The 13,874-nt window shown below is 35.7% G+C and overlaps 1 protein-coding gene across 8 annotated transcripts in view; it reads right to left on the reverse strand.

Moving 5' to 3' along the window:
* LOC106071555 (uncharacterized) overlaps positions 1 to 13,874 on the reverse strand; it is a 368,124-nt gene that overhangs the window by 47,116 nt on the left and 307,134 nt on the right. For all 8 annotated transcript variants that reach the window (XM_056014089.1, XM_056014088.1, XM_056014087.1 and 5 more), the window contains exon 13: positions 12,855 to 13,057. In XM_056014089.1, coding sequence (XP_055870064.1) covers positions 12,855 to 13,057 — 203 coding nt within the window. The remainder of the gene's footprint in view (positions 1 to 12,854; positions 13,058 to 13,874) is intronic.

Consider the following 13,874-nt stretch of genomic DNA (forward strand, 5'->3'; position numbering starts at 1 on the left):
CATGACGCGTAGGACGTAATCATCTTCTTTTTTTTAAAGTAACGTCTGTATTATATAAGATAAGATAATAAGACGATACTATGTAACAAGTATCTTGTTTCAGAAATCAGCAGTGCGAGACGTAATTAGTAATAGATTTCATTAGAACGAAATTGAAAATTTGTACTATTTTAAGTCCGATATATCTAGCATACGTGGAAATCAGTTTGGTTTCAGCTTATTATATCTAATATACGTTCAAAATGAGTTTAACTCATTCTATCTATTTTACGTTAGAAATCGTTAGGTTTAACAGACTGTGATACGTTGCCCTCTGTATTTAGGATAAGCTGCCAAATTGGTTTAACCCATAATTTATTTCATATCAAAGTTTTAACAACTGAGAAATTGCGACCAAATTAAAGCCCCGGTCAAAGGCTGTGGTTTTCAAATGTGAAATTTCATCAAGTCTATAGAGTCCATCGACCCTAACAAATACTTGACATTTACTTGGGTGGGTGGGTGGGTGATGGTGTTTATTATGAAGGAGAGAGTAACAGTAAAGCGTGGATCATTCTAGAAATTTTTTTGAGATTTATACATGTGAAAAATCATTAAACTAGCATCGTAAATTTCAAGTGATTTACCAATGGTCTACAAATCAAGTTATTAGAACCACACATAGCGTTGTACGGGACCTATGTGACCTGACCTATTGCATACTCAAATGACTGTTAATGAACCCTTGCATACGACCTACATGAATCACTGAATCAGGAGGTCTAAATGAATCAGTGAACTGATGAATCACAACAATGATCGACAGACAATGTAAACAAATGACAAACGCTTGGCTCCAATCTACTTGTACTCGCTTTGATTGGTATCACCTTGTTCGTGTCGTTACCTTTACCCAATGCTTAAAAAAAAAAAAAACAGCTGCCGGTACTGAGTGATGGATTGCCTAACTTTTAACTACTAATAAATTAATAATATACGTTAAAATACAAGAAAGGTCATATTTTTCCACACATTGAAAAAGGTGCCGGTACGCCGTACCGGTTCATACCATCACAAAAAAGGAACTGCCTTCACCCATCCCTTAGTCTGTTGGATCGTTAGGGCACCACACAGGATCTTATGACCGTCATTCTCCATTCCTCTCTATCTTTTACCTTGGACAAAATGGCAGCCCTATTCCTTTATATTGTCTTCCCATCGCTTGTTATGTCTGCCTCTTCTCCTTTTTCCTGGTACATGGTACTTTTCCTTGAAGGAAGGTCTTTGTAAGCCCAGAGGACCTTGTAGTAAGACTATATAATTTAATTTGCGTGTTTTTGACAGGTCATCGTGGGATCCAATCACTGTACTAATTAGTTCTCTAATCTCTTCGTTTGTTATGCGTTGTATGTGATACAGTGATACCAAGGATCTTTCTGTAGCGTCTCAACTCCTCTCTAGTCGTCAACTGAACACATACTACTGAACACATACAACTGAACACATACACTTAAGCTGTGTTTTAGATCATCTCAAATTAGAGCGCTGTCTACAATACATTTTATATCATTGCACTAAATAACTAGACTCTCTATATCGCATGATGGATACATATATTTTTTTTTTCAGAGGATATACTGATCTTAATGGCAGTTAAAAAATATTCCTGTTTCACATTCAAAATAAAACAAACACACACACACACACAGAGAGAGAGAGAGAGAGAGAGAGAGTTAGACATAGTGCCAGTACACTGCCCTAGGCAACACGTAACCTGTATAGAAATCTACAGGTGTGTAAAATGAAAGCCGAAATTCATCGACAGAGTTTTGAATATCAACTCCCCACGTGAATGTTTTACTAGCAGGGTGAGTTCATCGATACAATGTCTTTTCACTCAAAAGCAATATTTGCTTCGCACATTTGATGTGGACTTTATCTAAGAACCATTTAATTTGCTGGCTTTTAATTCATTCTAAAAATGGCTTTCAATTTTTTCACTCTAAAATAACCGTGTTGGAGATCTATTTATAGAATTTATGAGAAGACCTTTCCACGGGCATTAATGTAACTCAAGCCTTGCACGTCGAGGATATTATCAAGACTTAGGAATCTGCAGTCAGGTAGATAGTGGCATCATGAGTCAGAATGAGTAGACAGAGGCTCAAACAACTTTCAGATAATGACATTTATAGACGTAGGTCGATTATCTTAACAAGAGGATACATTTGGTGGACGTGTGTGTGTGTGGGGCTAGTTTTACTATCCAACTTTTCATTGAAATACACAGAAAAATATTCAGAGATATCACACACACACACTCTCTCTCTCTACTGATCTGAATTTAGCACAGGTGTTTCAACTACTGTCACAATAACGAAAAGGGAATTTAAAACTAGCACACAGAAACAGCTTACAGATAGGATTGGGGGGAAAAAAAAGGGGGGGATGTAAAATCATTTCACCTGATGTTTTTCTTCGCAGCAGATTTTGTTTGAAATTTTGTCTTACGAAACAGAGTAGAAACAACTGAAAGCTAATTGATTATGTTAATTTGAGAGTATAAATGGTACATCCAATGTATTCATTGCTACACACTAACTCGCCAAAATTACTAAAAACTCCAGGCACCTGTACAGAAACTATTTAAGAAAAAGTTGGCATCATCTGTCTTGGACCAGGAAATGGTTGCCTTCCTTGAAATGTATAGAATTAACTACTATTTATACCAATTAGTACTCACCATCTGTAGATACTATTTAATCCAAGAGGAAATATACAAGAATTCACTAAATCTACAAAGTACAAAACACACACACACTGTATGACTAATCCAACACTAAACTAGGGTACACAGTTGACGAAATAGGCCCTATAGTTTTAAGGTGTACACATCCTCCCCCAAAGCAGCCCACCTCCTGATTCTAGAACTACGTCGTTTTTTTTTTTTTTTACTCTCCGGGAAAACTAAAAATCTGGAATAGACTTGAAGAAGGGAAGGGAACGAAGTTTTGAGTTGAGCCACTACACAGCGGTGAGGGGGAAGAGGACGGATGCAGATGGAGGTGGAAATGAAGTTCCAGAAAGGGTGAGGGTGGCAGTCTGTACAGTGAAACGGGGGGGGGGGGGGCGGCACGGACGGTAGGTAAAATGCTAGAGGTAATTTTTGTGTGTACAAGAGAAGCTGGTTGGGAACTAGCAGTGTGTGCTCACTGGGTCGTGTGTCCACGTAGAGAGTAGGGCTAGTGCACAGAGAACGTTATTCCAGACTAGTTGATTTGGGGGGGGGGGGAGCCCGTCCAATTGATGGGATAAAAGTACGACAGTACTTCTGAATGGCTGCGAGCATGTGTTTACATACAATGTATGATTGTGTGTGTGTAGTTTCTGCGGCCCTTTGGAATGACGCGCAATGTCGACACAACTGGAAGAAACAAAGTGTGGTCACACTCCAGTGCGCACGACAGCAAACATTTAGCGGAAGACGATTGACAAATATTAATTCTGAGCATCTCAGTTGTCAGGTTTTGTAGACTTGGACACCAGACAAGTTCATGTCAAGATTTCAGTTCAAACCGTGTGTTAGTGATAATTATTTTTAGCCTGTGATACGTATTTTTAGACTAAGACAATAAAAATAGACTGAGATAAAATATCAGTGTCTAGTCCAGGGGTCGGCAACCTGCGGCTCGCGAGCCACATGCGGCTCTTTGGATGTTAAGCTGCGGCTCTTTAGTTCCATACTCAATTATTATTTATTTTATCGAAAAAAATTCAATCCATTATCTAAAATTAAGCACCGATTCAATCTCTCAGCCACTTGTACTTGATTTTCACAGCACCCCTCCACATGTCTTCAAATGTTACATATTTACAGGTGGAAGAACTCAACTTTCTTCTGCCTTATCAATGATATAGATACGTCTTGCGACATAAAAGACACGGCACAAGTTGGATTTCTGTCAGGTATATGTCTTCCCAAGGATTGCTAGCACTCTTGTGACAAACTAGGGAGAAGATTTAGCGAATGTCGTGCAAAAATGCCTTAAAGACAATAAGATCGATTTAAATAAACTTGTTTCAATAGCAACTGATGCAGCCAGAAGTATGAAAGGAAAAAATAAAAGAGAATCTGCGAGTCTCCACGAATGTCTTACGTTTCACTGCCTACTCCAGCAAGAAATGCTGGTCAATAGCACTCTACCATCGTCAGTTGAAAAATTTTTTAAACGAAATGGAGACTTAGTATTCCGACCTTCTTCTTTCCAATAAAGTGCGATGGCTTTCTACAGGTATGTTGTTGAAACTTCCAGCTTTGTGATTGAATGAAATAAATACATTCCTAAATGAGAATGGTATTAATCACCCTGAACGACAAATGGTTGCTACAATGTTACCTTTTGGTGGATCTATCAGGAAAAGTAAATGAGATGAATCTAAAACTACAAGAAAATGAAAACCCAGCCGATGTTTTGGTAGAAGATAAGATCGGTGGCTGAGCAGTAAAGAGCTTTGCTTCCGAATCGGGGTCCCGAGTTAGAATTCTGGTGAAGACTGGGATTTTTAATCTCTGGATATTTTTAGCGCTTCTAAATCCACCCAGCTTTAATAAGTACCTGACATTAGTTGGGGAAAGTAAATATGGTTGATCGTTGTGCTGACACCCTCGTTAACCGTGGGCCACAGAAAGAGATGACCTCTACATCCCCTGCCCTAAAGGTCGCAAGGTCTGAAAGGGGAACTGTACATTACTTAATCAGAGCGATAAATGACGTCATTTCCCTTTCTAAAGCAATATCGCGATAAAACCAGTGGTGCAACTGTTGACAGGAATTACTTCAGCACAGTTAATTTAAAAAATTACAAATGAATTTGCTGAGAGATTTGAGCCTTTCAAAACCATCAAAACCATTCTAGCATTCATAGTAAATACCCTCAACACAAATAGTAACGAAATCCATATTGAGCCATTTTAAAAGTAAAGCTTTCTGGAGTGGATAATTTACAGATTTGAAAAGCAAGTTTGAAGAGTTGGAGGTCCAGAAATGTATGTACGTAACGTAACAAAAGTGGACAGCTTTCAAAGAAATGCCGCTAGATGAGGCACTTATATTCGACGCATGGAATTGTCTTCCAGATTGCTACAGAGAAGTGAAAAGGTTGGCAATTGGAGTACTAACTATATTCGGATCGACATATTCATGCAAGCAAGCGTTCTCTTGCATGAATAGCCAACTAATAATTGAAAATTTAGAGTCGTGTTTGAAACTATAAATAACAAGTTATGAGCCAAATGTCTCCAGATTTCTAAAACCAAAGCCATCGCTCCCATTGAATTAGTTTGCTCAATTGTTTTGTTATTGAAGTAAAGTTAGATTTGCATGTAAATGTTTAATTCTTTTAATTTATTTACATTCATAATAAGTAATTATCTAATAATCCCATATATATATATATATATATATATATATATATATATATATATATATATATATATATATATATATATATATATATATATATATATTATCTAATTTGTTGTGAAAAACACTAGTCATATATAAATAAGTAGATTTTTTTCTTATGAATAAATAGATTCGTTTTTATTCATCAAAGAACTTTATTCATCCGAGTACTATTTATAGTTGGCAAGAAAAAAACTTTGTGGCTCTTTAAAAACTTTGAAATTTAGTAAATTGTAATTTTTGGCTCTTCCAACTCAAAAGGTTGCCGACCCCTGGTCTAGTCTACTAGTTACTTTCAGTCAATCCCCTTTTAAATCCTTCTTCTTCTTCTCTAGACTTCCCTTCGATCGTTCCCTCGTCTATATTTCCTTCTTTTAAACTTTCCTTCTGTCAATCCGTACGGTTATAATAATTGCTTCCCCTTCCTCGAAATAGATATGTATATATTTTTATTCTTAAAGCAGTTTTGTATTGACGAAATATGTAGGTCACAGCCAGTCCAATGACGCAATCGTCTAACTCAGCAATGTGATTATAATTAATCGTAAAAACAGTAAATACAAGATTTGATATCCGTAGCTTTTAAGGGAATATTTTATCTACATAATAATTTCGTCCCAATGTGTAGATTAATATACAAACAAATTTCTTTGTAACGCAAAGTTCAGATAGTCAATGGTCATCGAACAATCAGGACAGACCCGCCAATTAGGTCAGTGGCTTTACCTTAAGTCGTCCTGAGCAAAGACTTAATGGATGTTTAAAATAAATAGGTGTTATTTTTCTTTGTTCCATTACTACTAATCAGGCACAGCTGGTTCCTAGAACTAGAGAGTTGATTTCAAGGTTGTTAGACTGGAAACTGACGTTAGGATCAGGGCGTTAGTACAAAGTGTTCCCTTGGAGGCGGTCGAGTCATTGCCAGCAGACGTATGAAAAGAAACAACTATCAAGAGACAGGGAAACAAAATCCATTACATCAAAACAATAATGTCTCCATTCTAACAAAACATTTTATTCTTCATTATAACTAAACAATCTTTTCTTCATTATATCCAAAGATAAGAAGATAATTTGTACTGGTCCAATCAAATGGAAATTCAGTTTGACTACAAGTCACCACCTCAGCGTAACTACTGTAACAATAACAATATAGATTCAAATTGAATTAGACTTCTTTGTACACTTCAATGACGACAAATGACCTTGTAACACTGTAACCGAAAGTGGGATGAAGGAGTTATAAAATCTGTTTTAGTCCTAATGGAAAGGAGAAGACGACTTCGTTCAGGTCTTATGTCACAGTGGTTTAATGGGTGCAGGCTGTCTTCAAGAGACGTGTGTGTTTTGGAAAGGCATCTTTCATGAAAACGTTCTTATCGAGATGGCAGCTGTTTTCGAGTGATCTTATCTTTTAAATACAGACATTACTTCAATACAAAATATGACCGCGAGTGATGGAAGATGCTTTTTTAAAATTAGTCTTTATGCCAGTGAAGTATTACCATACCAGCTGGTGATGGCAAAGTTAATTAGACTGCTGATGGTTGCTGTATAGAAAAAATTAATGATTATTTTGTCGATTCTAAATTTTGTTAGCTTTCAAAGATAGAAGAGTCGTCAAGTTTCTTTCCTGCTCTAGCTTAGCTCTGCTACTTAATAAGTGGGCAGTAGCCCCATGCCTATACTTTCACTTACATAGGCATTAATCGCCTGCCCATACTTTCTATTACATAGGGATTAACTGTTCAAATGATGGTTACATACAATGATTAATAGACACGCTTAACATTTTGTAAATAAAAAAATTGAAATTGAAAAAACAACACCCCCCCCTCCCACTAGAAACAGATTATTGGACTCACAACCTAAAAGGAAAAAAAAAATAAAACTATAAAATAACTCAGTGGAACGTAATTGTGTGGAGATGACTCGTAGCAGAATTTCTTAACTGATGGCAGAATTTCTTAACTCATGGTAGAATTTCTTAACTCATGGTAGAATTTCTTAACTTGTGGTATAATTTCTTAACTCGTGGTAGAATTTCTTAACTTGTGGTATAATTTCTTAACTCATGGTAGAATTTCTTAACGTGTGGTATAATTTCTTAACTCATGGTAGAATTTCTTAACTCGTGGTAGAATTTCTTAACGTGTGGTATAATTTCTTAACTCATGGTAGAATTTCTTAACGTGTGGTAGAATTTCTTAACTCATGGTAGAATTTCTTAACTTTTGGTATAATTTCTTAACTCGTGGTAGAATTTCTTAACGTGTGGTAGAATTTCTTAACTCGTGGTAGAATTTCTTAACGTGTGGTATAATTTCTTAACTCATGGTAGAATTTCTTAACGTGTGGTAGAATTTCTTAACTCATGGTAGAATTTCTTAACTCGTGGTAGAATTTCTTGTCGTTCTAGATGTACAGTTCATTTTGTTATTTAGAGCTTCACATTCGACCAAGACGTAATAGCGGCCAGGAGTTGCTGAGATAATATAAGACCATTTCGGATGGCCTGGACGCTTACTGCGTAGTATGAAGGTTGTACTACCTACGTTTGAAATATCTCCGATGCATGAGTGTGTGTGTGTGTGTGTGTGTGGGTGTGTGTGTATTAGATGTGCGTGTGTGTCGTTTTACCCAATCATTAATCAATGGATTATCTCGAGTCCGATTCTTTATGAAATTGGATATCGAGGAATCGTTAGTATTCGTTTTTTTTCAATGTCTAGTATTCGAATACTCTAATGAGGAACAGACTGAAAAAGTACATCGCTGTGGTATGAGGGTGTGTAGGAGGAGTGAGGGGAGAGGAGGATGCAGGCAAGAGAAAGAGACGGGAGGAAATACAAAAAAAAAAACTCACAAAATTACCTGCATACCAGAGCCAAGACTCAGCTAGAAGTTAACAACTCAAACAGGTGCTCACGGTGAAAAGGGGGCGGCATGGGAGCGAAGGTAAAAAAAAAAAAGCAACTTCCAAGCAGTTTGAAGTCGTGTGTACAAGTCCCGGTTTAGTCTAAGTCGATATCAAATTAGTTTGTCTGGTATCGGAGTCTTAGATCAAGAATGACCATCAGTACAAAGTAGGGGGATATAGAGCTATGTTACAATTCATTTCGTTATTCAGTCTAGAAGTTGATATTAAGACAAATTATAGAGTCTAGAAGTTGATATTAAGACAAATTAGAGAGTCTAGAAGTTGATATTTAAGACAAATTAGAGAGTCTAGAAGTTGATATTAAGACAAATTAGAGAGTTTAGAAGTTGATATTAAGACAAATTAGAGAGTCTAGAAGTTGATATTAAGACAAATTAGAGGATAAATCATTAGATTTGGTTAATGTGTCATGATCATGTTTTTAACAAATCTCTTTAAAAACGTTACCCCCTCCCTTTCCTTTAAAATAGTCATCAATCTAGCTAGATACACTAAACATGTTTTCTACCCAGCTTAGATTTATATCGACATGTCAACTAATTTTGTGCATGGATCAATCTAGGTTGTTTTTTTTTTTGCGTAGCCTACTTCCACCCAATATTGAAATTATAGTCATTTAAACTTTACGTTTTAACTTTTTTTTCAAATAACACCTTCAAGTTTTACGAATTATTTCCGTAGAATTTTAATTTAAATTCATAAATCTGTCTTTATTTTTGCTTTGACCAACATGCTGTTTGTCCATGCTAGTGGCTACAGGTATTTAATTATCATAATACACTAATATAGACACAGGAAAACTAGGCTAATAATAACACACCATAGACTAGTCTTTGTGGTTTAAAGACAAGAGCCGGAAAGTAATGCTGAGAAAGAAATCCAAAGCCAGACGTATTAGCTCATTCCAAACGCCAAGAGTCCTATCCTAAATTAGTTAATTTGTTGACAATTTTCAATAGTGATTGTCAACGCGCTTTTTTAACTCTTTCTCTCCGTAATTATTTACCACATTCTGGTGGAATCAACGCTGGTATCGTCAGTTAGGAGAGAAAGAGTTAATAATACAATTCGTATTATTTAGAAAAAAGATATGCCTGTCTTGTCACCGAATGACAAAGTCAAAACAGTTATCTCCTAGGAACTATTAAACTCATAACAACTTTCTGGTTTTAATACTAAATTTAGTGTATAATGTAATAGTATAGTCTAAGATATAGTATAGGCTACAGATGTACGTCAAAAGCCACTAGAACGTATTATATGTCCTATTCTTGTTGCTTACTTGCATGCACCACACTCTCTCACTTCTGACACCACAAATCTGTGTTTAAACCGTAGACAATATCGGTATTTGCTTGAGCTACACACTCAGTATTCCTTAACCGCAATACAAGGCTAGCGTATACATTTTTTGAGAATCCGGATTTCAGCACTATCTTTAAGTAGCGTATAGAAAGTGTTAGTGAAGCACAGCTTGGACAGGCATCTAGAAATATGAGAACCACTGTTTTATCATTGACAATCTGCATGGCTCCAGACCCTGTGCCCTTCCAACAGGTAGTCGTGTGTTACTAACAGATTTTGTTTTTCGAAAGACTCCAACGTGTGACCTGATTCTTTGCACCTTCTCCTCCCTTCCATCTAGTCATGCACGTTCTGAAGGAGAAAGAAGAGGAGAAAGTTTGCCTACATCAGCAGATCTCACTCCCAGTAAGACTTAGAGTTTCTAGGTTTCAAGTTGAACTACACAACACCGTTACTACATGAAATGAGCCAATTCAGAAGAGAAATGTAAAAACAAAAAAACGTCATCCGTTTATCAATAAAAAAAAAAAAAGAAATAACAATATTGAGATAATGGAGATTACATTTGAATAGCTGCCATATCTCTCGATATTGCAAAGTTTATCTCCCTTTTTCTATGTAAAAATACATTAATCAATTACCACTACTTTGGTAATGTTTTGATTGATTCATGTGTTGTCATCGACAATGAATATTGCACAGTCTATCTCCATCTTTCTATGTAAAACAACATTTATCAATTACCACTAATTTGGTCATGTTTTGATTGTTGTCATTGACAATGACTAACTATGAGACACTCCAACTGGATCTGAGAATGGGAAGTGGGAGACACAAAAGTGTACAAGAATCCATCCAGACACAAAGTGTACAAGAATCCATCCAGACACAAAGTGTACAAGAATCCATCCAGACCAGACACAAAAGTGTACAAGAATCCATCCAGACCAGACACAAAAGTGTACAAGAATCCATCCAGACACAAAGTGTACAAGAATCCATCCATCCAGACACAAAGTGTACAAGAATCCATCCATCCAGACACAAAGTGTACAAGAATCCATCCATCCAGACACAAAGTGTATAAGACTAAGACTAAGACTAAGACTGCTTTATTGATCCTTACGGAAATTTGTTGTGATTACAAGGACTCGTTTCTCATATAAAGACAACACAATAGAAAAATACACATAAATACAACAGACAACATAAAGAGTTTTCCACACAAATTAAAATCCATCCAGACACAAAATGTACAAGAATCCATCCATCCAGACACAAAGTGTATAAGAATCCATCCAGACACAAAGTGTATAAGAATCCATCCAGACACAAAGTGTACAAGAATCCATCCAGACAGAGTTACTGTGAGCTTTGTAATAAAAAGTGACCACAAGTAAGAGTCATCAGGTTATTGTAATCTAAGAGATTGGAATTGAATTAAAAAAAACTACAACTGTTTTTTCAATTGGCTATTTTAATCTGCAGACAAAATCTAACATGAATTTTTCCCTTTCATTAATTCTTCTTGTATTTATTTTTCCATAAACTTTAAATGTAGTGGGCTTGACTTTGTACAAGTCATAGTGGAACGCGATTTGTTCAAGATTTATTGAAGACGATCATCTTGTACTAGGAGGCACGGTGGTTGAGTGGCAAAGTGCTTGGCTTCCAAACTGGGTTTGAATCCTAATGGAAACTGGGATATTTAATTCCTCCAAGCTCTGATGGGTACCTGACATTAGTAAGGAAAAATGAAATGCTGGCCACATGACACCCTTGTTAGGCGTGGGCCATAGAAACAGATGACCTTTATCCATTGTCTGCCTCATAGATCACAAGGTCTGAAAGGGGAACTTTATTTTTTTTTACTATCTTCCTGTAATAATACATATTCAATCAAACTGGTGAAGACTTTCAATGTATGATTTTCTGCCTGCCAAGTAACAGTAGAACAACTAAAACTTCATCATCAAATAGATGAGTCTTAAAACAATAGCTTGATGAAAGAATATTTCAACCGACACTCTTTGTTTCTTTGCCAGCAAAAGGAATGGAATGAATCTTTTTTGCTCAATTTATAAATTAAACCAACTTTTGGACAAGTGGTTATTTAAATAATTATTCTGGCAATATATGTTTTTTTGAGTATCGTACCAATGGAGAAACATATTCAAAAAGTCATTTAAATTCATTTTGTTTGATTGAAGGTTAAAATAAAAGGTTGTATTTATACAACAACAGTGTCTCATGATTACATTGAAGACATTTCACTTCAACAGGAAAAAATGGTAAAATATTTTAACTCATGTCATTTCTTCCCAACTAAGTCATTTGTATAAACATATTTTGCACAACATTTTTTTGTCCAATGATGATACAAGAAATTTATTTCAACATAATTAAAAAATAAACATTTTGAGGTTGAAGGATCTTTGAACTTCACACACAATCTTCAGAAACATTTTACAAGAAAATGACTAACTAATAGTAACAGTTGGTCACACCAAAATTGACTAACTAATTTGTTTACAAAAATGTAATCACATCAAAGTTGTGTATAACGTGTTGACCACAACTTGTCTACAAAAAGTTAATCATAATTCATGTCCACAAAAATGTGACCACAATCAATGTTAATGTGTGATATATGTAAGTTATAGCCCTTAGTCATTGTGAGTTATGCGTCTATTTGTTGTGAACATGTAGTTCCTGCCTAAGACGGCGTCCAGTGTTGAATGAATAAAATGTTCGGCCCAACTACGACAATAGTTGCTTACAAAGAATTGATACTAAAGTAAAGCGAATGAAAAAATTATAAGCAATATATGTTTCTTAACTAATACATTCTTTAATTAAATATAGACGAACATAATCCATGGCTAAGAGAGGTTCAAATGGACAGGGCTCTTGAAATCTAGACATAGACCAAACTTTAATTCAGGATATCTGCTAAATCTGAACAACTTAGATTGTTGAGGATTGTCTTGTTTTTAAACATATGAAAGGAAAGAGCAAGTTATTTCAGTACACTGAGATAAACAGAGTTTATTGAGACCATGCTAAAAAAAGTTTTCAATTAGATACGAAGGGAAGTAATTTTTAAAAAATCAAAGGGAAGTAATCAGAAGAAGAAAAAAAAGGGGAAAATGAGAATCACTTACCTAGCACAGCATCATCTAATTCCTGTTTGGAAAACACCAGATTGTTGTCTGAGATGGCACAGGTGTGAAACTGGCACTGCCAAATGACTTCTCGCTGGCCTGACCTTGTCTTCTTGTGGTAACACTTAATGAGGATGTCCCCTCGCAGAGGAATGCCAGGAGAGATGGAGATACACACTTTCTGCATGTTGTCTGTAACATTACTGAAATATACAGTACAACAACTCAACAAACAAAATAATGGTGTGACAGAAATATCAATACAAATTTAGTCAGTGTCACTTTGAATAGAACTGTTGGAACTATTTTAGCAAAGAGCACAGATATGTACAACTATTAGAATGAAACTTTTTCCTTATAAAAATTATGGGAACAGATTAAAAATAATTTGCATCTTCTTGTTCAAACAGGATATACTATTCAGCTTGTAACATGACCTTCAAAAAGGGAACTTGTTTCTCTTACTTATTTTAAGACCTCAAAATAAATCTATTTAAAACATTAATGATATGAAACACTCATTCTTTAAGAACAGATGGCATTTCTATGATTATCATTCTTTGTTAGGAAAATCTGTCTAATTTTAAGATGAATATAAAAGTCTAATGTGCATCAAGTTTCAAAGAGATTATGAATTCTGACTAGGAAGCTAGAATAGAAACCAATAGAATATATAAAAGCCAATTTGAGAAGTATAATACAGACTGATGGCAATATCAAAAGGATCTCAAAGACCTTCCTTCATGGTACATTACCAAGGAAAAAGAAGAGGCAGACAGAGAAAGCGATGGGAAGACAACATCAAATAGTGACGGGCCTTTCACTGAAAGAGATTCTAGTCAAGGCAAATAGATATAACTTAATGGAGAAAGAAGGTTGACAGATCATGTTAATAATTTGTTTGTTTGAAATGTGTGAGATATTTTTCAAGAGGAAATGTCCAGCCTCATATGGGACACTGGGGGCTGGCAGGGGGCAGGCTTTGAACTAGACCATCAATACAACAGTCCAGAGAGCATA

The sequence above is a fragment of the Biomphalaria glabrata genome, chromosome 16, assembly GCF_947242115.1.
Source record: "Biomphalaria glabrata chromosome 16, xgBioGlab47.1, whole genome shotgun sequence".
Taxonomy (NCBI): Eukaryota; Metazoa; Mollusca; class Gastropoda; family Planorbidae; genus Biomphalaria; species Biomphalaria glabrata.